This window comes from Cupressus sempervirens, chromosome 5 (genome assembly GCF_028749045.1).
Source record: "Cupressus sempervirens isolate cs-2001-9-10 chromosome 5, ASM2874904v1, whole genome shotgun sequence".
Taxonomy (NCBI): domain Eukaryota; kingdom Viridiplantae; phylum Streptophyta; class Pinopsida; order Cupressales; family Cupressaceae; genus Cupressus; species Cupressus sempervirens.
In genome coordinates this window covers 306785333-306811889 of record NC_143122.1, presented here as the reverse complement: position 1 = coordinate 306811889, position 26557 = coordinate 306785333, and the positions used below count along the sequence as shown (strand labels likewise).

The window sequence follows — 26557 nt, the reverse complement described above, 5'->3', positions numbered from 1 at the left end:
TATGTTCAAACTGTATGTTCTTCCCCATAGCTTCAGCCATGGCAACTTTTCCTTCTTCCGCTTCCCTGCATTCCTTCGGACATTCATTTTCCTCCTTTTTCTCATCTTTGTCGACCGTTAACATATTGCAACTCGGAAAGAGTTCATAGTCTTCTATCTGCCAGTGGTAGAGGCCATTCACCGAGTCCAGGTCGTCATCATTCGATCCTCCGTCAAGTCTCAATACTCCTTCATCCGGTTCCATTCTCCTCTTTCCTTCGTCATCACTCTCTCCTTCGCTTTCGAAATCTGACAATGCTACCTCCTCGCCAACCATTTGCGTGTGCAGGTCAATTATGAATCTTTTGCCTCCGCGCTCCATTGATAGGGTATTGCGTTTTCAATCATGTTTTACTTTTGCTTGCACCAACCAATCCCGTCCCAGAATAGCATCATAGCCTTTTCTTTTTAATAGAATGACCACAAAATCCAATAAAAATTGTTGCATATCAATTGTTACCGGTTGCGCTTTCAGAATTCCCAACGGTTTGATTCCATGTTGGTCTGCCATGAGCAACTGAAGTGCAGGTTGCCACAGCGTCGGCTTTCCCAACTTCTTCCAAGTATCCTCCGGTAAGACATTCATGCCGAACCCTCCATCAACAATTGTCTCTGTCAAAACATTTCCCAAAATCCCCATCTCGACGACTGTCGGATGCCGTCTGGAGGTGAGTGCTAGCAGGATTGGGTCTGTTGTCGTCGCTTCCCTACTGTCCCTTCCTGTGTCCTCCGGTGCTTTCGAAAACGGTGTATGATTCAGAATGGCCGTCCGTAACTGGGGCATTGTGAGAAGGAGGTCACTTATCTTGACCGGTATCTCCGTTTGTAAGATCTGTCGTACAATGTTTTGTTCTGCAAAGTTCCTTGCCAAGGTGCCGGTGATATCCTTCAACTAAGATGTCCCCGCCGATGATGCCTTTGCAATTTCCGCCTGCGCTTCCCCCACTTTTCTCTTTTCCTCCGCTTGCCTCCGTGTAATTGCCAGAACCTCCTCTACATCCGTGCCAACAGTGATCAAGTTTACTCCAGCCTTTGGACACTTGGAGTCTTCATGATCGCCGGGTCCGCACCATCTGCATAATAATTTCGGTGTGTTTGCCGCTGTACAATCCCCCGCAAAATGACCCCACAAATTACATGCTTGGCATTGAACGATCGGCCGTCCATTTGCATCATACTGAGTTCGACTTCAGCTCACATTATTATTGGTATTATTTGTATTGTTGTTATTTTTCCCTCTGCTATTATTCCTATACCCTCCGAATGTAGCATCGGCGGTATTCGTGTTTCTACTACTACCCGACGAGGAAGCCTCCTGTGTGAGAAACACCTATGGAGGTCCTCTTGTCTTCATGTTAAAGAGGTACTCCTTTGTCGAATGGCCCATGATCTGACAAATGTCTCAGAATTGGTTCTTGGGACACGATCCTTTATTATGACCGTCGGTCTTACATTCTATGCACCACAGTTCACTACCTTTTAGTTCTTTTTGCATATTTTTAAACTCCTCCATCATGCAAACCATATCCTTCTGTAGGGCACGAACCTTCTTGCTGCTGCCTTCGTCGTCGCTACTATCATCCCCGGCAAGCTCATCATCATTAGAATCAGAGGAGCTAGTTTTCTTCTTCTTTGTCCTCTGCTCACTTTCAAGGTCTAGTGCTCTGTTATACACGTCCACATATGATGACGGTGGCACAATTTTCATTTTCCTCCGCAACTTCGAGCGTAGGCCGTCTACAAACCACCTTTTCTACAATCCGTCCGTTGGCCTTCTTTCCATTTTGTTTATTAAGTCTTTCAATCTCCTGGCGTAGACACGGACAGTTTCGTGCTTCCCTTGCTTGGTATTGAAAATTTCCACTACGATTTCATTATCATCCCGCAAGAGTTTAAATTCTGCCAAGAACTCCTTTTTAATGTTATCCCAGGTATCCAGCTTATGTGGATCCGTATCCGAAAACCAATCAATCGCAACACCCCGTAGGGTTGCCGAAAATTGCCTGACCCAGTCGTCGGTATCTGTGATTCCATTTGCCCGCCAGATCGTCTCACATGTCTTACAATGTCGGAGAGGGTTGGCTGTACCATCGCCTTCAAATTTCGGCAGCTTTTCTTCGGGTCCCGCCATAACTCTGGAGGTCTGCACTGTCACACCGAAGGTCTGCACTCCTACAACGGTGATTGGCACTCCCACACTGGCGGTCAGCACTCCCACACCGGCAGTCTGAACTCCCACACCGACGGTCGGTACTCCCACACCGGCAGTCGACACTCCCACACTGGCAGTCTGAACTTCCACATCGGCGGTCTGCACTCCCGCACTGGAGGTGTCGACAGCTGCGAACCTTGGTGAAGAAGAAGGATCCTCTGAAATTGTTTCCCGCGGAAGTCTATCCTGGACGAAGAGATCACTCCACGCTCGTGCCCCGTCAGCACTGCGAGCCGTGCAAGTCGATGCTCTTTCGTCAGAGTTTTCCTCCCTTGGCGAACACAAGTTCAAGAACTCCTCCCGTGCTTCTTCCACCAATTCCACCCGCTGCCGAGTCTCCTCCAACAATTCTTCCGCGCTCCGGTGTCCGTCGGCAATCTTATGAAATCTCCGTCGGCATTCAGCTTGCTGTGCCAGAATTAAATTCTCTTGCGCAATACGGATTCCATCTTTTTCCTTCGCCTTATTTCGATCCTTGTTAAGCTGATTTGGCATTAATCTTCATTCCTCCCACCTTCCAGATTCATAAGGCAATGGCGCCAAATGTTTACCGTACAGGTAAAGAAAATGATCGCATACAGATAATGAACATGAACAGCAGAATTACATTCGCAATAGTAGATGAATGATGCTTTACAATGATCCTAGATGGGCTATAAATACTACCGCCGAACCTTCCCGAAGGAGTCCATCGGCCACAAATATTCTATCTGCTACAAACTATCTACCGACGACGTCGGCTACAAAATACAGAAACACTGCCGGACCGTCGGGTATAGAATACAGAAACACTGCCGGACCGTCGGCTACAGAATACAAAAACATCGCCGACCGTCGGCTACAGAATACAGAAATACCGCCGGACCGTCGGCTACAGAATACAGAAACACCGCCGGACCGTCGGCTATAGAATATAGAAACACCGCTGGACCGTCGGCTACAGAATATAGAAACACCGCCGGACCATCGGCTACAGAGTACAGAAACACCGCCGGACCGTCGGCTACAGAATACAAAATACCGCTGGAACCATCCAGTCGGCTAACACAGATTACAGAAGGTTTAGAACCGGGTTTGCATTTGCTTGAGGACAAGCAAATTTTGGGACGGGAGGACTGTAATGTCCCAGTCATAAAATAAATGTATTTAGTTAATCTGTGTAATGGGCCGATTGTTTAAATTTATCTCGGACCCATATTTATTTTGCCTTCGTAGTTTGTGTCGCTGTCGGCTATCTTTGTACACCCTCAGAAAGTTTCCCGACAGGTATTTAAGCACAGCTTGTAGGTAGTTTGTAGGTATGCTTTGGATTAAATCTCTCTTTACTATGGATTACTGTTGGAGTTCGGCATTGTTCGCCATTTCGGAAGTGAAAGACCTTCCCTATTTAGTTGGTGCGGTTTTGGTGGGACTCAGCCCTCACCCTATTCTGTTGGTGTTCATCTCTGTGTATCTGGCAAATTGGAGTATTATCCTCTGGTGGTAATCAACATTTGCATTCGACTCTCTTTCTTGTTGTGTCGATTTAATCAACATTTTGTGTATGTACATGCAACATTGTGTTCCTGTCACTGTGTGTGTTTCCGCTTTGCTCACTCCACCCCAGCCCTCTATCCGTACTGCCTTCACCCTCTTGTTCAGCTTTGCTCTTCAAATTCTCTAACTAAGCCACCGTACGGCTTCCCTGCTGCACACAACCTTCCGTATGGACTCCCCTGCTAGGCAACATCACCATACAGATAGTATACCATACGGCTATTTCATTAGTTACCTTCCCTTCACTGTACACTCCTTGTACCCTGTACGATCACCTAAGTCACCATACGGCCCTCAATTGCAATGTCCATATCCCGTACGGCCTTCAATAACCGTACGACCTTCTATATAGTCCATACTACTTCATTAATCCACCTTATGGCATCTTCAAACATCCGTACGGCTAACCTTCCACCCGTACAGTCATCCTGGCATCTTCTCTGGTCTCAACATAGTCATACGGCCTCCCCAAATCCACAACATTCATTGAAGTAAGACATCCTTCCAAGTGATTGTATCCGTACGGTCATTCTGGTATTTCCAGTGCGGGTTCGGAACATTACAGTATTACATCCTTTTTCACAAGGATTCATTTAGTGCATAGGTTCAAGAGACTGTTTGGTACCGCTCCTTTCAGATCTATGAGGCCTAGGACCGTGTCCCACCAGCTGCTGCCATCCTCTCCCAGGATCACTCCAAGGTGTCCTAGCTTTTGGACTGGCCCTATTGGTTACCCTTCAGCTCAGCAGTTCTTCATGGCTGTTCGGAACCCATAGTGGATTTTGGTTTTTGGCAGGTTTTCTCTTTCCTTTTGTACTCTCTCTTTTCTCCTTTTTTTGTTGTTTCTTCTTGGACACTGTTTGGTGTCCTTGCTGCTCCCTGCCCCCCCTCTTGTTGTTATTGGCAGTCCCTTAAACCCTTTGTGGTCTTTTGATGGACATTAATAAAATTATCTTTATCTTATTTTTATACCAGCATTTGCAATTATAATTTATTAATTTTATATTTCATTATATTTTAATAGGGATGTTAATATATGAGAACCTCTTCATGTTTCCAGATGGGATACTTCTGTAGAAATCAAAGCAATAAGTGATTGATACTTAGACAGATCCTTATATTCATGATTGGTATAAACTCTCATATTCGGATTGATATAATATAAACAATCCCTCTATATCTGCAGAACGATTCCTGTTATATCAGTGATTATCTTGCACAAAGCATTTTGGATATAAGGTTTATACAGTCTATAATTATTGATCAAAAACAATCCCCACTAAAAAGCATCTATAGCGTCATCAGCTTGGTCTATCAAATTCAGATGAAAGGATCATATCAGAATTATTGTTTGACAATAGAACCTTGCAGATTTGTCTTCATTAATATCAAGGCAGAAGACATTTGCATTGATAGATTTGTCCATTGTCTAATTCATAAAACTAAGGATATTGATACTATACACATTTAATACATACATTAGTAGCAAATGAAAGAACTGTGTGCAAGCTATATATAGAAAGAAATCTCTTGCAATTTGGATCATAAGAAATTAGACAAAACCCTGAGAAATCACATAAGGGGACATTACATTGTGCTTTAGTGTGGTTGCTAGCAAAGTAGTTGTTAATGTAGTTTGATATTGAACTTGAGCTTCTTTGAGATTCTCTTTGGGACAGATAATTAATTGCTTATATTCATTTTCCTTGAATACATAACAGACAATGTCCTTAAGGCGATATGAAATATCTCATGTTTATAGGAGGGGAATTGGCCACACTGCTCCAAATTCTTACCTCCAGGTTAGTAGATATTTCATTCATAATTGTTTGACTCCAGTTTAAATCTTTTATTTGGTATGAATTCTATTGTGTAGCTTTAGTCATTTGGACAAGTTAAAACAAATTGAGACAGACACAGAATTATCTCGTATAAATCCTTTTGGGTAAAACCCACAGTATCACTGATTAAGAATGGACTTCAATCCAATTACATAAGAGAGCTCCAACTCTCAAAGGAGCGCCAACTCCAAATATCAGAGGTTACACCTTCAATAAGCATCTACTCAAACATCAAATTTACAAGAAGCAAGGTTTAGGCAAACATTCAAGCTCCGTATTCACTTTGAAATAAGTGAACCCAGCTTTTAGTAAACAAGAACAGCTTTTACTTCTGTCATTAGCAAGTCCATGTAATCAACTCAATACATTGAGTCCTCAATATCACGTCCCCCTATAGAACAAACACACAGATGAATCTCTGTATCTCAGAGCGCTGCTGTTCCACACAAAAAATGTCCTCTGTCTGTTAGTTTCCCTGTCTATTACACCTGCAGAAAAGATCACTCCAACAACATTTGATGTCCATTGCCATTCACCATCTTCACTGTTTCAAAGAAAATTTTCTTTTTCTGCTATATACTGCTTTTGTTTTACTAACTGTATATACGATGGCATTAAAAATGGAGTCTCTCTAAAATTGTCAGTCTTCAAAAACAAAACCTCTCCGCCCAAATCGCTGCACACCCCAAGGTAACAAGATGTCTAAGATGGATGCATGAGGGACAAAAACTGTCGTCTTTTTCCATTCACAGAGATAATCACACCACCACCAGTACTGTTTTGAATGCATGTCACCCCACTTCTTCACCTGTAAGCACTGCTTTGTTTTTGAGACTATTTTCTTTGTTTGATGTGATAAATCCATACTACTATGCACACCCAGTTTTTGGCTAAAATCAGCATTCTCTGGACATTTGGCTCACTAAAAAAGAGATATTCCCAGTGGTAAACACCCAAACTGTGTTCAATGGCTTCTCAGGTAAATGGCATAGTTTTCGTGATATGCACTGAGAGGCACAGGTCATAGGCTGCAAACAATGATTCTCTGTAAAAACAATTGTCACATATCCTAGAAAATGATGAAGAAAAATGCTCCTGTTATGATCCCACTTCAGGTAAGGAATTCTGCCAAAAACAGTGACTGTAAAGTAACACCTCTGATCATGTACAGCACATCAAAAAACAGTTTCTTTTTGAAGTGCAGAGAGTCAACTTTTATGAGTAAGATTCAATGACAGGATATGGAATCTCAGGCATATCAACACACCAGCTTACAGTTACATTTTCTGATTGGCATATAATGTCCCAATTTAGGTTGCTTTCAAATTGCTTTCCTTGGAGTAACTCCACCACTATACTTGTTTCAAACTTCTGAGATCCATCCAAAGATGTGATTTGATGACAGAACTCTATCCACGATCCAATGCTTATATTGCTTGACGTGAAACAAGAACATTGCTGACAGAATTCTATCCACGATCTGCATCAATACAGCGATCCAGGAAAAACACCAACAGTCTGTAGTTTGTGGAGACATTAATTTGATTCCAAGATGATTAGGTTGTCATATGCATTAAGCACTTTGTGCGCTTAGCGGTTACATCACAAACTTTATTGAATGCCTGCAGATCTTTAAGTTCAAGAATTATAATTGTTAAAATGTTGTTAGCTGATTTTATACTCGAAATCTATGGAAAAGCTGTATATGATTTGAAAATTATTGAGACATCTCTTTAATATAAGGTTTTAATATATTATGCATTGAGTTACTGTAAACTTGATGTCCATTTGGAAAGTAGGGAGACTTTGATGTGATTGGAGGAGCACCAATATTGACAGAGGCAGAAGTTATAAAGGTACCATTTCAGCATACTTGACAATCTATGCTGAAATTTGTAGAAGTAATCTTTAGTCATAATTGAAGTGATCAATGCTATGTCCTAAAGTATTTGATGATTATAAGAATTCCTTAGAACATCTCTTTGAATGTTCTATGAATAGGTAGCTATGGATATTGTAGGAAAGTTCTTTCCATTGGATGCTTGTGAAATCCATCTGAACCATGTCAGCATCATAGATGCTATATGGTCATGGAGCGGGGTTGAAAATGAAGCTAGACATGATGTTGCTAAGGTATATTTTCCTTAAAGACAAAATTCAAAATGTTTATACCAAACTTACATTCGCAAGATAAAAGATGTTCAAAGATCATACTGCAATATGAGACATAGTTGTTAAAAGTATTTTTTAGTATTGTTCACAATGTAAAGATCAAAATTGATTTACTTTCAACATATATTTCAATGTGATCTTGAATGCAGCTGCTATCATTGATGGTTTCATTATCTCCTCAAGCCTCAGATAGGAAGTCAAAATGGGCTCTCATTCGACGTCAGCTTTTGCAGGTTTGATGGCACTGAAAACTTATTTTCTGGTTTAGTTTAGATGAAATGGTTGACACTTTGACATTATCGCTAGTTGTTCACATAGAAAAATGTTTCAAATGCGAAGGCTCAATTGATCCATAGAGAGTTTTAAGCATGTGTTATTATATGCATATATATGTAGATCAAGGACTTCTAAACTAATTAGTAACAAGTTACTTCTCTTACATGGACAAGTATATATTGAAGAAATGAGTACAAAATTGGATTTTAGATAAAGAAGATTTTTTATACTATATAAATATTCACAAGTATATCTGGAACACAAAACTCAAAACTAGGGTATCCATAGCATCGAGTCATGAATTATGGTAGAGTGGAGCTAGTATTACTATCCCCAAAATTATCAACTTGTATGTCTTGCAGTCATGTCTCAGATAGGGGCTGTATAGTGCTAACAATCATGATACCTATGTGTGTGTGAGCAACTTGATGGAATGTTGTCATTGATGTCAAAGATATGACCAAGAGATGCCTATGTATATGAAATATATATTTAAGTCCGTTATTAAAATAATATGAAGTTAAAATGGTTGGCTAGCAGAGAGAAATACTATCAGCATATATAAAAAGATGTGTTCTCTGAAGGCTATAAAGAGCAACAATTCAGTAATAATGACAGTGTGAAGGCTAACAAAAGCAGTGATTAAATTATAGTATCATACACAGTTAGATAATTCTACACATGGATGTCCAGTAATTAACATTAATATACAGTGCAACGAGTACCTTAACATACATCATAGTAACTATGGTCTGGATGACAATCATATTACAAGATTATTTTAATTGAGAAAGAATAAGAAATGATGAAATAGAGATGTATTTCCAGCAGTGATTCCTCCATCATAGACAATAAATATATAGCAAGACATGTGCGTGAGTATCACAGAGTAGATATTTTACAGCAGGAGAAGAGTATCTATCACAGCTAGAATAATAAAGACAACAATTATGCAATCGAGTTTTTCCCATAATAAAAATCGAAGGGAGTAATCCTAAAGTGAAGGAACGATTGTCATAGAAGTGAAAGGAGACAGCAATCTGTTCTGAAGAGCACTCTGTGCAGCAGACCGAAGATGTGATGGTGATATTTTTAAGACGCAAATCTCAGTATTCGAAGCAAAGATGTCACGTCACCTCCAATGCAAGTCAGTGTAGAAAGAAATGCCTGGAAAGATATGATTATGGAAGAAAAATTAAGATATTGTCTGAAGTAGCGACTGCTGCAAATAGAATATCGTGTGGTTATTGTTTACATGCATCAGCGATGGATCAAATATACATACACATACACAGCGATTTGAATTGCACACAAAGTAGCAATAAATGTGATGCTCACAATGAGTAAACACGGGTGAAAAGCCATATGTCCAACCATGGTGAAAGAATATATGACGATCACATAAGACAATATTTACGGAAGCTAAGATATGAGAAGCAGCAGAGAATTGAAGAGAATGAAAAAAACAGCATTCTTAGACAGCAATGACGAACTTTGGAAAACAGAAGTCACGCAAAACTATGATCAACAATATGTGAAGGCCTCGGGTTGAATATATACATAGAGCGCTCAATATGGCCATCACGAAATGACAGTATGTTTGTTTTCAGCGGTCTGAAGTATTGTAAAAATGACAAACAATGGAGAAAATAATATAGGTAATTCATATCTCAAGAAGCAATAATATTCAGCAACTTAGTATTACGGAAGAATCCTATGACAAGAAATAAAAGCAGTGATTAATTATTATCCGAGTTTGAAATGTGAAGGTTGTATGGAAGGTGTAATATATCATCCGTTTTGAATAACTATGTGCATATAGTGGTCAGAAAAGTCACCCAAGAAAACGACAATTTCCTTCGATTATCAAACACATACATTTCCTTATACAAGACAAAGAAGCCGCGTCAGATAAGAACCGTGCAAGCAATACAGGATGCAGGAGTAAATATATCAAGCAAGAATTAATCAATACAAAATATAAAGTCAGAAGCATATTCGAATAATATTTCTTTTGAAGATTAATTCCATACTACATGCCAATAAGAGTTCAGACGAAGCCAAAATAAAAATTAAAAGGGCAAACAAAGAAATCCAAGCGATAAGTATACGGGAGTATTCATTAAGAATAAAATAAAGCATGACCGCCAAGCACAAAGACAATTCAAATAAAAATGTATTACAAAGAAAAAGGTGCAAACTATACTAAAAACAAAAACGTGAAAATGAAAGTCATGTCGATTCATTTTGGAAGTATGTTACAATTTTTTTTAAAGAGATATAACTCTTGACTTTGAAAAGTCATACCATTTGAGTAAGAGGAATATAAATACAGTTATTTCATTTAGAAGAAAGTGTGAGTGTGAATAGAAATGAAATAATAAAAGGAAGTGAAGGAGAAGGCAGAGATGAAGTAAAAACAGAGAAGAAAGAGATAAAAGTAAGACAGAGAAGTTTAAAAGAGAAATATTGTGAAAAAGAGGTCTGGAGAATAAGTCAGAAATATCAATAAATAAAAAGTTAGCTGTGGATGAAGAAGCAAGAGTAAAGAAAGAGGAAACTGTAGCAAGAAAAGTCTTAAAAATAAAAATATATAATCAAATTAAATCATATATATATATATATAAGTTGGGAAGAAGTTTTTGAAGCTGACTTAAAGTAAAAGGAAGAAGTTTGTGTATTTATAAGTATCAAATTGAAGAGGGGGAAGTGTGCAATCAAAGTATCCATCATCAGTTGGCAAGCAACATTAACAAGGTGGAAAAGAAATTCAAGTGCAGTGGGTTAGTGCTCATGAAGACAGAAGCGGGAGGTGGTGCTTCCAATAGGTTGGTGCCTGTGAAAAGTGCGAGTCGGTGCTTCCAGTGAGTTGATGTTCATAAAACGGGGGTTGGTGCCTATAGTAAGTCATCGCCTACAAATTATTGTAAAAGAACAGTTTATATATAGAGCAATTATTTTGCCGTGGTTTTCTCCCGCATTGAGTTTCTAGGTAAACATTGCGTTATTGTGTTCATGTACATGATTGTTTATTTTAGTATTGGAAGTTATTGTTTGGATAAAAGTTTTAAATTGGCAAAGTTGTGATTATACTGATTCACACCCACCCCCCACCTCCCCCACCCCCCCCCCCCCCCCCCCTTATTATAATCCTGTGCTCTTGACAACATCCAAAGAGTTTGCTAATGCTCTCTCCGCCTTCATTGTTGCTAGCACCTCTATTTTAAACTCAGCCCAACATTACGATTTACAGTCATCCTAAAAAAACTTAGGATCATTATACTTGACATTCTTATTTGATTGTAGATCTGCCTCCTCTAATGCAATGGGTAATCAATCTGATCCTGGCATTTGCTTGTGATAGAGGTAAAAGGTGAAATGAACATAGACATTGTCATTTGAATTTTGAATCATCAATGTTTTTCTCTTCGTTGATTCTGTGTTCAAACTTGCTTCACCTCGTGGATCTTCAAGGATTGCATAGTTGATTTGAAATGTGTATGGCAATCCTTAGAAGATTTGGCACCTTAGCACCTTACCTCTCTCTCCATAGATTGACATGATGGAAATTGTAAACAAAAACTTAGATCTCATAGTTCCACATTGTAAAGTTTACTTACAGATTTCCTTTAAACTGCTGAATTCTATTTGCAATTGATAACAATCAGTATAAATACAATTGTTTCCAGAATTCAAATCTGAGATATTACTTCAATAATAATATGCATTGGCAGTTCTGAATGCTGCGATCTTCATTAAAATATTTAGACGATATTCATGTACATATACATATTGATATTCTGCATATCAACATGTATCTATACATGAGTATGGTCTCATGAGATCAGGGCAATTTTCTGAACCAAAGCTATTTGCCTCAACACACATTGACACAAGAACTGTAAGAGTATGACCTTAGCTACTTTTACATTAGTATGACCTTAGCTACTTTTACTAAGTCATCCATAAGGGAATTTTTCAGAGAGCCTGACTTTCTTAGAGGATTGGATATTACCAAAGAGTTGGGCATGCTTGATGCATTGACACTGTCAGATGCTAGAGCACTACCTAAAACAAAATATATGCAAGATTGTATTGATAAATGCTCCATAACAGTGTAGGTATTCCATAATTAATTTATTGCCCTAGATATTGGCCTTTCTTAAGAATTTCTTTGTTGAAATGCTGGTTTTCTACTTGACATATAAAAACAATCATGAATTGCCTAAAATTGAGTTCTAATTATGTAAGTGAATGGAGGTCATAAAGATCATAAAAATGAAAACTTGCCTTGGAGAAATGTGGAAGACAATCCTGAATAATAAGGCTCTGGTGGCTATCTCTTCTCTTCTTGCAAGTTCATTTCCTTCTTGACATTACCAAGGAACTACAGTTATACCTTAACACTAGCCAACCTCAACAATTAGCTTAGATGCATACATCTCTACTACACTCAGCTACTCAAAACAACTGACTTGGAAAGAAGAATTAAATTCTTCCCAATGAACCCTCAATGTATGTAATAAAACAAATATTAAATTCAGCTTACATAATAAACAAGAATTTTAGAAGACAAAACTTGGGAGAGGCAATGTTTAGTCGTAGTTATCAGTTTCTACTGACCTACATATATGGCTAGGCGTAGGGAAAGGTTCATTCAAAAGTTCAAAATTGTTTTTCTCTAGAAATGCTAATCATTTGTGGCTGCAATCTGCAGGGCCTTCACTTGCCAGAACCTACAGTCGATCGTCTGCAAACAGTAGAACGAAGATTTACTGGTGTGGCTGAGGAAGTTCTTCCAAGGCTGAGGGGAGCTCTTCCATCTGGTAATGCCTCGTGTTTTTCATCTGGATCTTTATCAAACTGTTCAAGCATGAAAATATACATCATACATTTGCAGACAGGTTTACATTGGCTGCCCTTGAGGAGTTATCAACACTTCTGAGCTATCTAAGAGTGTGGGAGATTGAGAGACATATATTCATTGATGCTCTCATGTTACCTAGTGAAGAGTATCATAATGGAATCTTTTTCCAGGTAAAGGGAAATTGTCTTCTCTATGTATGGACAGCGCTGGAAATAATTCATGTTGCATAATTTAAAACAATCTTTTTCAATGTTTTCTTGTATAAGAAGTTTTTGATGTTTGTTTGATGATTATCCATTCCGTTCGGCAGTGTTGAAATGTATTATTTTGTTGTAGTTGATAAATTGTTTATGCATTAGGAATGTTTTCTTTTTCCAGTGCTTGGTATGTGTTTTATTCTCAAGGGAAATGAATTCCACCTGTAAATAATCTCATTTTAAACAAAGAGAAGGAAGAAACAAATGTGAGCAAGAATGCTTGGGAGACATAGTCATGACAAAGATGCAAGATATCAGTAGAATGTGCGGAATAGAATGTGAGCAAGAATGTTTGGGTGACATATTGCTCCATGAAGAGAGCATCTACAATATCAATATGTATTATGTGAGCTATTTGAATCTCAAGTTTTGAAGCCTGTGCATCAGTTTCTTACCTACACCCATTTATATGAAATCCTGAACTTTAGATACTAAATTTTTATATCATGCCTCTTTGTCATGACTGGTTACTGACAAGCCTATGCCTGCCAGGAATCGAGTCAGATAAGGCCCTCTTGAACATCACCAACAGAATCATACTTGACTAAATCCTAGTTGTAGAACTCCTTCATGCAGGTGCTCTATGAAATCTTCTGGGCACAAACCTGACATCCAGCTGAGCTCTTTGCAAGATGTATTCCCTTAATCCTCGAATAGAAAATCCCAATCCACCCATTCTGCTCCCCACTGTCTTCCATCACTATTACACACAAGCATATCCTCCATTTCTGATTTGCAGAAGGTTTTATTTCTCCCCATCTGAGTTTTGGGCCTCCAATCTCATATCCCTTGCAAAACCCCAGAAGCTTCAACCACTTCACTTTTCACCCCATAGACGTCCAAAAGTGAAACCAGATACTACAGTGAAATAATTGAAAAGTATGATGACTGCTGATTCCAATAATATTGTGGCTGACCTGTCTTTAACCATACAAACTTGTATTGTCTACAACAACCAGCTTATGGTCAACTCCAACCAGCAAGAATCTTCAACATCTTATAAAAGTTATTGAAGCATCAATACGAGTAGCTACTAATGCAATTATTGCACTAATAAAACGGTTCTTGTAATACTGAAGTAATTGAATGCAAATAACACGATCAAGGTCTTCATACATTTAATGCACTGTCAGTCTTCAGAGGATATTGGACATATAAGTCATGATGCTTAATGCCCCAATGCAATGGTTTTCACTTGAATAAGTGATTGAGTCGTGCTGCAATGAAGTTTAGTAACAATTGCTTGATGGCAAATGTCATGGGGCTGGATTTAGTTCACACCCTAGATGAGCCTTCTCCCTTAGAATCTCCAACCATGCGCGGCACTAATGATCACTATTGGTGACTCCCCTTATGGTCTAGCTATTTTCGTTCACGCAAACTACACCTTAACCCCGCAATCTTCATCAAGTGCCCACACACCCGATTGCCTTAACATACACCCCTATGGAATAGAAGTGCATGTCAAACCACCATGGTTTTACTCCCTTTTCCTGCACCTTGCATGCATCCTCGCGCTCCAAGCTCTACTTCTGTTCAAACCCAAGTTGAACCCCTTACATAGCCCTACGTGTCTTTGTCTCGGCGTCCTCCATAAGACAACCTTACTCCAACACTAGCTGAATGTAATCACAACTCCCCGAGTCTCTTGATCACCCTTAGTCACCATTGTGCCACTCCATGAATGCCCAGAACTACCATAGCTCCCCTTTCTGAACTATGCATGCTACCCAGGCAATGCACTGCACCATTGCATCGAGACTCCCCATGAATCCTTCGCTGAACCATGAATCCACCCTAAGTGACTTAGACCAATGAGTCCTCCCTTGTCCACTATGCACACAACCTTAGCATACTTGGTACGACCATAGCACCTCGGAACAACCCTTGAGTCCTCAAGTCCAACTTACTATCTCATGTTGGTCTCGCCGAGCTTGTCGTGAACCTTAAAGCACTAACCCTATTCTCCACGAAAGTGTTGACTGACTTAGCCAAACACTAAATCCAAACACCGAGCCTTGACTACCTTGATACCATGTCTATGTCTACATGCCCTGTTGATGAACACCTTGTTACTCATGCATCAATTGCACTCAAACGAGCCCTTCATGCACGCATGCAATCTTACTCAGTAGACTCCTTTGCAATGCATACCTATTGAGTATCATCCGTTAGCTCCACGATTCACCCAATCCCTTGGACGGTGTACTCCATTTACAACTCAGCGACGTCACCATAGCTTTACCTATGAATCTGTTCACCCATTTCAGTCATACACCACAAGATACTACTTCTTGCCATCCATCACGACCCACCTCTTCAAGTCATCCCACACAACTACCTCTTTAGTCACTTGACACAAATCCGCCTCATGACTTGGCTCACCTCAAGCACTTCTTCAGAACACCATATTGTAATTTCCCAAAGACGAACTTAGCCTAAAAGCAATCTCAACCTGAAGCCAATCTCGGCCTGAAGGGAATTTCATCCCGAAGGGGATCTTTCTTCAGAGGCAATCTTGATCCAAAGGAAACCTCAATCCGAAGGGGGTCTTGATCCGAAGGGAATGTCAGTCCGAAGGGGAAATTGATCCAAAGGGGAAACTTGGTCCAAAGGGAATTTAGACCCAGAGGGGATCTAGATCCGAAGGGGAACTCAATCCGAAGGGAGTCTCGACCCGAAGGGGAACTCAATCCGAAGGGGATCTCGACCTGAAGGGGATCTCAACCTGAAGGTAATCACTTCCCCAAGGGGATCTTGACTCGAAAGCAATTGCTTTGATACCACTGTAATATCCCGAAGGCGAACTCAAACTCAAAGCAATCTCGGCAATATCAGTTTGTACTATAAGGAAATTATTGAGGGTTAGCAATCATTCCCATTCATCCTGTTTTAGCAAAGATTCTCGTTCATACCAAAACTATGATCGTCGAGCTCCATTCTACTGTCGAGGGTGAATTTTAGGGCTTGTTGTGCAATTGCTCCATTCTACTGAAAACTTTTGTGTTTGTAATTGTTTGATCAACATTTGGTTTTTCATTAATGTTTAATGTTTATTTTATAGTTTTATAATTTGTATTTTTGCTTCGTATGTTATAATTTTTCTAATTTATTTAGTATGAAAGATAAATTATTATTATTCTTAAGTGTATTAATTTTATATCTAAATATTAATATTTTTTATGGAAAACCTATAAATATGGCGAATTCACTTAGAAATGTGAAAAAAGGAGGTCGGTCGATCGGTCACAAAAATAATTTGGAAAACCCTAGTTCACAGTTTTCGAAGAACAACTACCCCAAAATGAATTTGAATTCCAGGATCAAGGCACAGTGTCTCCTTGCCCAAAACGACATGGCAAGGCTAGATTATGCGGTCAAAATTGCAAATAAATTCTCCACTCTAGAGAAATTTGAGGATAAGGAACATCAAGGACAACATTTAGTGTTCCCGGATCCAATAACTCACAGCGGGAGGAGAGAAGAAGGCAACTGGACAGCCTACCTCAGTATAGCCGCTCCAAGCTCGAATCTCCTCTCAGACCTTTAGGTTCGTTGGGGCTACTAAGATCATAGCCAATTATTTTTTCTGCTGCTAGTTTGGACAACCAGATTAGGGTTTTTAATCTCACTAAGTATGCCCGTTCAAACTTCAATGAATTATTTCGTAAACAAATAGGGTTTTGCACAAATGAGGCCGTAGATCAAATCCATTATCCTTTGAATCGTCCCAATAGGCTAGGGCTCCCTTATACTCCATCATTAGACACTTATCCTGGATCATATATTCCCCCACACCAGAGATTCGTGGCTACAAATTTTCATGGTCCTTCGAAGCCCAGTAGTCCTTCCGTTACCCTAGCTCCTCCAATTCTTGAACAAAATATCACTATTATCAGTAACTAGGAAAGTGAAGACAGATGGCATGAATGTCAAAAGGTCAGAGTATTTGCCTTTTGGAATGGTCCTAAGAGAGAATTACTCAGTCTCACTAACTGGCTAGAGGAAAATTGCGAGGAGCAGGTAAGTATTTCTTACTTTTTAGATAGAATACTTTATTTGCATTGTAAGGATGAATATGTTAAAAAAGACTTTATTTTTGTTTCTGAGTGTTTTTTTAGAGGATACGTTGTTAAATTTGTAGAATGGTTCCCGGATTGTAGGAAAGAAGGGTTAGATTTCATGTTACCAACTTGGTTTATAATACAATCTTTGCCCCCTGAGCTGCTTCAAATAGAGATACTTAGGAAATTAGGATCTTCTATAGGAGATCTAATAGGCATAGATTCCTCTTTTCAATGTTGTAAGAACGTGAAAATGCTCATCAAAAGTAAGATTAATCTATCAGGTTCTATGCAAAGAAAAGTAATTACAAACAGAGCAACATATAACCTAAATTTGCATGGCTATGACAGTAAAATATCGGAAATAATAAGATTAGATGATAATAGGAAGATCAGATTCAAGACATTGCCACTTACTGCAGATTTCAATAGTGAGTTTCCGATGATGAGAATTAGGAAAATTAGAATGTGTCAAATAATCTTGGATAATAAGAAGTCTATACATTCTTATCAGAACATGAAGATTCCCTCAGAACCTACATATACAAAAAAGGCAGACAATAGAGGGAAGATGGAGATTGTATTAGCAGAAAGATTGAATCTTAGCTCAGGGGTAGAGGCTGATAATAAGAAGGATCTAGGATCTAAACAAGCAGACAAGTCAATAGAAAAGCAGAGGTCTACTAAAAAGAAACAGAGAATATCAAACAGCAGTAAAGGAGAGAGTAAGATTGCAGAAGAAGGTAAAGGCATAGAGATCATTGGGGGCACAAAATTACAACACTTTGATGGACAGCCGAAATCCAAAGATATGGGAAAGGGAAAGTCTAGCATCATTGATATAAAGAACCAGCGATTAAAAATAAACAACAGAAAAGATACTATGGATAAAAGTTTAGGCCTATTATGTGAAGAAGCCAAATATAGAGACATCGTAGAAGTACAGAAAACAGAGGCATCAATCAGATCCAAAAAGGACAGTTTAGAGGATGTAGAGAACTTGCTTTTATTTGAATTGAAAGCAGGAGGTGAAGGGGAACCAAAAACCCCAACTAAGGATATTAAATCTGAGCAATACCACTCGCATGATATAGAGGACAGAACAATAACACCCATCAAAGAGGCATCCAACAAGTTATTCAAATTTTGGTAGACTCCTTCATCTTCAATCAGCTCACCATCTATCCCAGCCAGCAATCAAAAGGATAAGAACAGTGAACTGAATAGAGGAGAACAAACACTCTCAAAAGAGTTTCATGATTTCTTAAATAGGGACACTACTTGGGAAAAAGAAGCGGAAAACATGAGTATATCAAAGACGGAAGAAGATAACCTTGATCTATTAACCGAGGAACTAATCCAAGTGTTTAGTTTTTGAGAATATTGACAACAGCACTGAAGCTCAGAGAGAAGCTTTAATTCATAAACTACTCAAATTAGATGGAGACAAGTATACATGTGAAGACTTGAAAAGAGATCTGATGAACATTGAGAATGAGGATAAAGATAAAGAGTCAATCTCAGATATGTGAAAATGGAACATATATAGAGCCAAGGGAGAAGGCTATGGGAAATGACAGCATAAAATGTGCAGATTCAGAAATGAATAATCAGTCAAGCATAATAAATCAAATTTTAAGGGAACTGGAAAATGAAGATATGAAAGAAAAAGATAGCAGCAAGTTGGCAGTTGCTCAAAATGCAGAAAAGAACATGTAGCAACTTGGGATTCAGATGAATCAAGAAGGTTTAAACTCACATAAGTGCGGCAAATTGAATGCTAAAAGAGGAAGGAAATCTATGAAAGAACTTAGGGAAGCGGACAGTCAAAACAGAGAATAGCAAAAGATAGATCTGATATTTAACAATGGGAAGGGGAAGTCCCTTTTGAAGGATTCATGAAGATTGCAACATGGAATGTTAGGGGTTTAAATGCCCTTCGTAGGAAAAGACTACTAAAACAAAATCTAAAATTATTTGAATCTGAAATTATTTTAATATAGGAAACAAAATTAAATAAGCTAGAAGGAACTAAATTAGGCAAGAAGTTAGGCATCTAGAGTATCATGCTTCAAGAGTATTTAGGTGCATCAGGGTGTTTAGGATTCATCTGGAATCCTATGAAAGTTATATTAGATATTTTAAACATAAATAATAATTGGATTAGTTGTAGAGTCCAAAGTTTGAAAGCCAATCTCAATTTTATTATAATCAATGTTTATGGTCCAAAAAGTACTATAGAGAAAAAATTAGTTTGGGAAGAAATCAACACATTTATGAATGAATATAACAACAGTTTGATCTTACTAGGTGGAGACTTCAATACTATCTTAAACTTAGACAAAAAAATAGGTGGAGTTCAACAGATCTCACAATCATCTAAAGAATTTAAAAAGTAGTGTGACTTTCATAATTTGATTGATATTCCACTCATTAATAGGAATTTTACATGGAATAACAAACGGAAGGATTTTGCTTATATTGCTGAGAAATTAGATAGGTTTTTCATTAAAGGAGATTTGGATGTAAATAATTTCAATATCCAATCTTTTGTTCTGCCGATTGCTGGGTCAGATAATTTCCCAGTTAGAATTAAATTCTCTCAGCCCCATAAACCTTCTAGGAACCCGTTTAAATGTGAAAAAATGTGGTTTTTAGATTCTAGCTTTTTAGGAAATATTAAAGAATGATGGTCGCAAGGTAATTTTGAAGGATCTAAGATGTTTATTTTTGTCTCCAAAATGAAGATGCTTAAGGAGAAGATTCTCAAATGGAATAAAGAACACTTTAATAACATTTTTAAAGAAAAAATCAATATTGAAGAAAGACTAAAGGATTTAAATTTAGAAGTAATTAAAAATGGTATGAATAATGATAGCTATTTATTAGAAAAAGAATTACTCGCCAAACAAGAGGATATATTATCCAAGAGGAAATTTTTTGGAGACAAAAGTCACGAGAGAGATGGCTAGATGAGGCGAATCGGAACGCAAATTTTTTCCATAACTCTACCCTCTATAACAGAGTCAAGAATAAAATATCTAGCATTAAAAACCGTATGGGTATCTTAACTGAAGAACCAAATGAAATCACAGAAACTTTTGTAGATCATTTCCATAAAATACTAAACAATTTTGAGGGGTCAAACAAAGAAGCCCAATCTAATCTGCTCAAAGTAATCCCCAAAATTGTCACAGCTGAAGATAATAAAGCTCTGAATAAACCTATTACATCGGAAGAAGTTAGATCAGTCGTATTTAATTTGAACCCTGTTAAATCACCAAGTCCAGACAGCTTTTAGGCCTTTTTTCAAAAATGTTGGGATATCATTGGTCTAGACCTTTGGAAAGCCATTGAAGCATCAAGGAATGGTGGAACTCTATTATCAGAAATCAATTATTCCTTTCTCACTCTGATCCCCAAAAAGGCTGAGCCTAAGAGTCCAGGAGATTTTAGACCTATCGCGCTATGTAATACTATTTATAAAAGAATTTATATTAGCAAATAGATTAAAAAGCATCCTTCCAAAAATTATATCGGAGGAACAAACAGGTTTTGTTCCGGGTATTTCCATTCTTAATGGCATTCTCACCATCCAAGAAACTATTCATTCTGCTTACAAGAATAAAGAAGCATGCATGTTCATGAAGCTTGAAATCCAAAAAGCCTACCATAAGGTCGATTGGGGATTTCTTTGTAAGACCTTAGAAGCTTTCGGCTTTTCTCAGCAATGGATTAACCTTATGTTTAAATGCATATCATCTACTAAAATTTCAGTGCTTATTAATGGGACCCTTGAAGGTTTTTTCAAAACTTCTAAAGGTATTAGACAAGGAGACACTCTTTCTCCTTCCCTCTATATAATTATGGCTGAAGCCTTTGGGAGAGCACTCACTGAGGCTTACAATATTCAGAAGATTAAAGGCATTACTGTCACAAGGAATATGCCTAATATTACACATCAGCAATACGCAAATGATACGTTTTTGCCTAGCCAAAGCTCTGTAAAAGAGGCACTTGCGTTAAAATCCTTAATAGAGCTATACATGAAAGCTTTCGGACAGAAAGTTAATGATTTGAAATCTGAGATTTATTTTTTGAATACGGATCCAAAGATAGAAAACCAAATCTTTCAAATCATAGGATACAAAAAAGGTTTGTTCCCATGCAAGTATCTGGGCATTGAGTTAGAGAAAGGTGTGAAGTCCAGTAAGGCATGGAATACTACTTTGGAGAAACTGGATGCTAGGATTGGAAGTTGGAAAGTCAAATGGCTCTCAAAAGCTGGCAAGAACATTAAAATAAGCTCTATTTTGTCAGCCATCCCGACATAAAATGGGAAAACATATGCAAACCTAAGGATATGGGAGGGTTAGGTGTTAAGAATTTGCAATGGCAAGATGAAGCATTAGGGGCTAAATTAATTTGGCGCCTCTTTGAGGAAAGAGAACATAAGTGGGCAAAGATTATGTGTAATAAGTATCTTAATGCTGATGATCCTCTATTAATTTTTAGAATGAAGACCCTTCCTAAAGGGTCAGAGAGCTGGAACTTTATGATTAAGTGTCGCCATCTCATTAGCAAATATCTAACTTGGAATGTCGGTAAGGGCGATGAGGCCCTATTCTAGGAGGACTCTTGGGATGGGCATCCTCCTTTAGACAATAGTCTCATCACCGTGGAACTCAAAGAAAAATTAATCAATTTGCGAGGCAGCAAAGCCAGTAATTACAAGACAAAGATCACGAAGGAAGGAGCTTCAAGATGGATATGGAAATCTCTGGAGGACATAGATTTGGACCCAGCTGCAGTAAAGGCATACGAAGAGACAACACAAGTTACGAAGAGAGAAATGATAAGCTTATTTGGGCGGCTTCGAATAATGGCCAATATAGTGTGAAAAATGGATATAAAGCATTGATACACTCACAAAGATGGGATGAAGTGGAAATTCCACTTAAACTTTGCTGGGAACCCGCTTGTTTGCCAAAGGCAAGATTTTTCTTATGACTGGCATTCCAAAACAAGCTTTTGACAGCAGATAGATTCCGTAAACTAGGCTTTGAAGGACCTTCTAGGTGTGTTTTATGTAAGAAAAATAGTGAGGACTCTGATCACCTATTATACAACTGTCCATTTTCCCAAGCATGTTGGGAATGGCTTAGATATATGTTAGGTTGGTCTACGCCATTGCCTAAATCATTTATTGATCTCCTCAAGGGATGGCCCACCAACCTATGTAAAGGCATTTACAGTTAGTCCTTCTATCCTGGTATGGGAAGTTTGGAAAGAAAGGAATAGAAGAATTTTCTATGGTTCAGAGTTAAAGCCAGAAGAATTATTACTAAAAATAGAAGCTAGCATAGTTGAAACAGCTAACTCCCATCTTAGGAATTCCAGAAAAGAAGAGGGCTCCTTTTCTATTTGGGATGGTCACATGAAGAAGAATTGGTTGAACTTGATTAATCCTCCACTTGTCTATTTTAAGAAAAGCAAGGAGGCAAAGGAAACATGTAAATGGTCCCCCCCTCTGAAGGGATGGGCAAAACTTAATTTTGATGGGGTTGTTGCTAGAGGCAACCCTGGAATAGCAGGTATTGGTTGTATCATTAATGACGATACAGGTAAATGGATTGCCAAAAAAGCCATGTCTATTCATCCTACTTCCAACAACCTGGCAGAACTCGAAGCACTAGAAAAAGGCCTGCAGTTATGTCAAAAGTTAGGATTATCAAATATCGTCATTGAAGGTGACTTGCAAATTGTCTTAAATGCAATAAGGAAATGAGCAACCCCCAACTGGGTCCTTAATTCAAGTTGGAACAAGTTTTTGGGCTCCTAGATTGGTTTGCAAAGATCTGGATATGTCACATTTATCGAGAAGGTTATCAAAAGGTGGATTATTTAGCAAATGAGGGAGCTAATGGTGTTAACTCCTTGGTTATCAAAGATATGTTATAAACACCTCCAATTATAGTTTTTATTTTATTTTTAGTTCCTTGATCACTAGCTTTGGCCTTTTAAAAATAATGGAATTTTCATAATGGAGAGTAAGTGATAATGCTTCTATCCAACAATAAATGTAGCAAAGGGAAGTGTAACATAATATAGTGAGCATATTTAGTCACCATCGATGGTATATTAGTTAGGCTAGCGGATATAAGTTTAAGTTTTTTTAGCTCTTAGATATATTCCCTTAACATATTTTGCAGGATCTCTTAATCCGATCCCAGTTATGTAATGCATGTTATGTTTAATTTTCAGATCGGTTCATCATCATTAATAGTATAAGAGGGGTCTCTTTGTTACTCCTGGTGCTATGGTACCTTTTGAAGGGCTGTCTGTGGTATGATTTCATTTGAGTGACGTCAAGCCACTAAGACATTGGAGGAAATATCAAGGTGTTTCTAGAGGCTTCGAGGGGATTTTGTTTTGTTCCTTTTCTTTTGGTCTTGTTAAGTCTTTGTCATTGCGTATGTTGTCGTCGTAAGATGGATACATTCATATGTGTTTTCCATACCTCAAAAGTCCGCACCATGGCCTTCCAAGGCAATATTAAACCAGAAAGATGGAACAGGGTGTTGAGGCCGGTTGACGAAATGACACATATTGCGATCAACAGGGCAAGAGGAGAGGGTTTCTTCAAATACAATTTTACTTGGAGGACGAATAGCGACATTATCAGGACCTTCATCGGGTGTATGGCGAAAGCTAGGATAAACAAATGGGACATAGTGAAACTATGTTTGAATATCTTTGATCCCATTTGATACCATGGCTTGATAGAAGCAGTTATGAGCTTGGACGAGATGTTAAGAGTGCCACTTCTTGAAATGTACATGAACCACCCACCAGGGAGCCTTGTTGTGGGAAATATACCGAGGCAGCTTGCACTGGTAGTAAGGGACCGAGTAGCCTTCAATGAGGTATGGCCAAAAATGGAATCTTGTTTTCAATTCCTTCTTAGATGGAGAAAAATTAGGATGGATAATGGAATTGACTAGCTCAGCAACTATCTTGGTTTGTTTAATACATACATTCATCTAGGGGTTGGATTTGGTAATCTAGAGGCATTGGACTTTTGTACACCCAATATCGAGAAGTCTAGCAGGGAGAAATCCACCTTTGAATTCCCTCCCCATTTTAAGTCGGAAAACCCTAATGATGTTGCAGAAGTCATTATGGTGTTTTGTAAGAAATAAGGTGTGTCAAGTTTTTAGTAAGATAGCTCTGGTTTTTGGTGGATAAATCTATCTACTATGTATTGTGATGCTGGTCGAATGTTGGCCTAATGATGTTTCTTCAGCAGGGAATTTTGAGATAATCTTGTTATAATCTTGGGTTTTAGCTTTTGTATGGTCAGTAGCTTATATAGTGTCTATTGGTTTTCTACCTACCCGTTAGGGATTATGCTTTAGTAACAAGACTCTATAGTATGTTCTTTGTATTGTAAAAAGAGGAGGGTCAGAGTAGTGGCCTTATATAGAAGATTCTGCAAACATGTATATAACTCTAATCTTAATATATAAATGGATATTATTAGTATTTGTGGCATCCTCGAGTTATTGCTACGCGGCAAGGGCTTCACATCTTTTTATAGTTAATTTTATGGTCTTCATGGGGTCTGCTCCTTTCTAATTATAGTTTGGGAAGATTGAGGTATTTATGATTGGATTTGTATTGAAAACTTAAGAGTATCAATCGGTATTACAGTAGAATAGTTAGATTTTTTGATTCAAATATCTTAACAATCATGGGTGATTCAGCAATGAACTCTATTCCCAAGTAAGTTTGCTATGTGGTAGTCCTCGTTCAATTTTTGCAGATTGATTGATTGATCTTCATGAATATAGAGTATCAACTCTGGTAATTCTCTTAAGCATGTATGGGTAATGCTCTGACTGATTTCGTTATTGTAATTTCTTATAGATTATCCATTCAAGTATTACTCTGTTCTACAGCAATTAATCTCAATTTCAGCATGCTCGGACGGGCCTCGTAGAACTACTTTCTGCTGAATTTGACTTCAGTTTTTTTGGTATCAATGGAGGATGTTAGCAGCATATGGTTCTCTTTAAGTGTATAGCTGTTCGTTTAATTTTGTTTTTGTCTAGCAGTAGAGTTATATTAAGAGGATTATTGGAACATCTCAGTTTTCTTTGTAAGCATTTAGCTAGTTTTGAATTTAATAATAGTTTAATGTATTGGCGTAGCCATTCAAGGTTTGAATTTCCCATATATGTCAATGCTGAGTTATATTGACAATATGCTCTATAAATTTATTAAGTAGGATGTGGCAAAGCTGTTTACAATGAATGAGGGGGATAGTTTTGAGTAATTTTGGTTGGTTAAAGAAGAAACGGTCTATTTTTATCCCTCCCAGGTTATCTAATTGTTTATCTAATCAGGAAGATATTGAATATGTTACTACTAAACATTATGTTGATCAAGTCAGTAATGAATCAGCAATTTTATCACTCAACAATGGATGGAGCATACAATATCGGTTGGTATGGTCCTCAGGCAACAGGTTGTCATATGACATAAGAGGCAATAGATCTAGTGATATCATGGATTAAGTCCATTATATTGTAACAATAAATGTAATAATTCTATTGTGGTATGCCCCTTTTATGTTGTAATAATAATGGACCACGATCCCGAGCAAGACTGGAGGTTTTCTTCTCCGTTCTTTCCTACCAGTGCCCGTTTGAACGGAGACATTATGTTGTATGTTATTTATCTTAATTAATATAATCAAGGCTTTGGCTGTTTATCGATAATAAAAAAAATATTAATATTAAATATAGTTTATTCATTATTATTTAAATTTATGTGTAATCTTAAATGTGATAAATTCAAGTTTTTTTTTCTTATTTATTATTTATTTATTTTTGTCAAGTTAAACTGAATTACCAATACATTTCCTAAATCAATAAATATTTAATATTTTAAAATTAAAAAACAGTTTTATTTGTATTTACTTATAAAATGTGATATTTATCTATAAATACCCAACTATAAACTATAAATACTCATCACAGTATAAACTTTATCATCAGTGTGATCATCTCCATCGGCATCTTCATGCTATTGTGATGACTCCTCAGTTACATCAGTATAAACCCACATACCATGATTGGCTGCTTCCTTCGCCATCAACAAACAAGTATGACCCTTAGAGAAAGGCCCCTTGCACCAAAAGCAAAGCTAACGCCTTCTCAAATCCTCTCTAGAAATATCATCAGACCTCCCCACTAACTTACCCTTGTCCTCAACAGCTGGTGCGGGCA

At 37.9% G+C, this 26557-nt stretch overlaps 1 protein-coding gene across 9 annotated transcripts in view; it reads left to right on the top strand.

Annotated features, from left to right (window-relative positions):
- The window catches only part of GCN2 (protein kinase family protein), a 389262-nt gene that overhangs the window by 320419 nt on the left and 42286 nt on the right, over nt 1-26557 (top strand). For 4 of the 9 annotated variants that reach the window (XM_089829967.1, XM_089829965.1, XM_089829966.1 and 1 more), the window contains exons 19-24: nt 5509-5589; nt 7428-7484; nt 7630-7761; nt 7950-8033; nt 12794-12902; nt 12977-13113. In XM_089829967.1, coding sequence (XP_089686093.1) covers nt 5509-5589; nt 7428-7484; nt 7630-7761; nt 7950-8033; nt 12794-12902; nt 12977-13113 — 600 coding nt within the window. The remainder of the gene's footprint in view (nt 1-5508; nt 5590-7427; nt 7485-7629; nt 7762-7949; nt 8034-12793; nt 12903-12976; nt 13114-26557) is intronic. The other 5 variants (XR_016364575.1, XR_016364573.1, XR_016364574.1 and 2 more) reach the window with 2 other exon arrangements.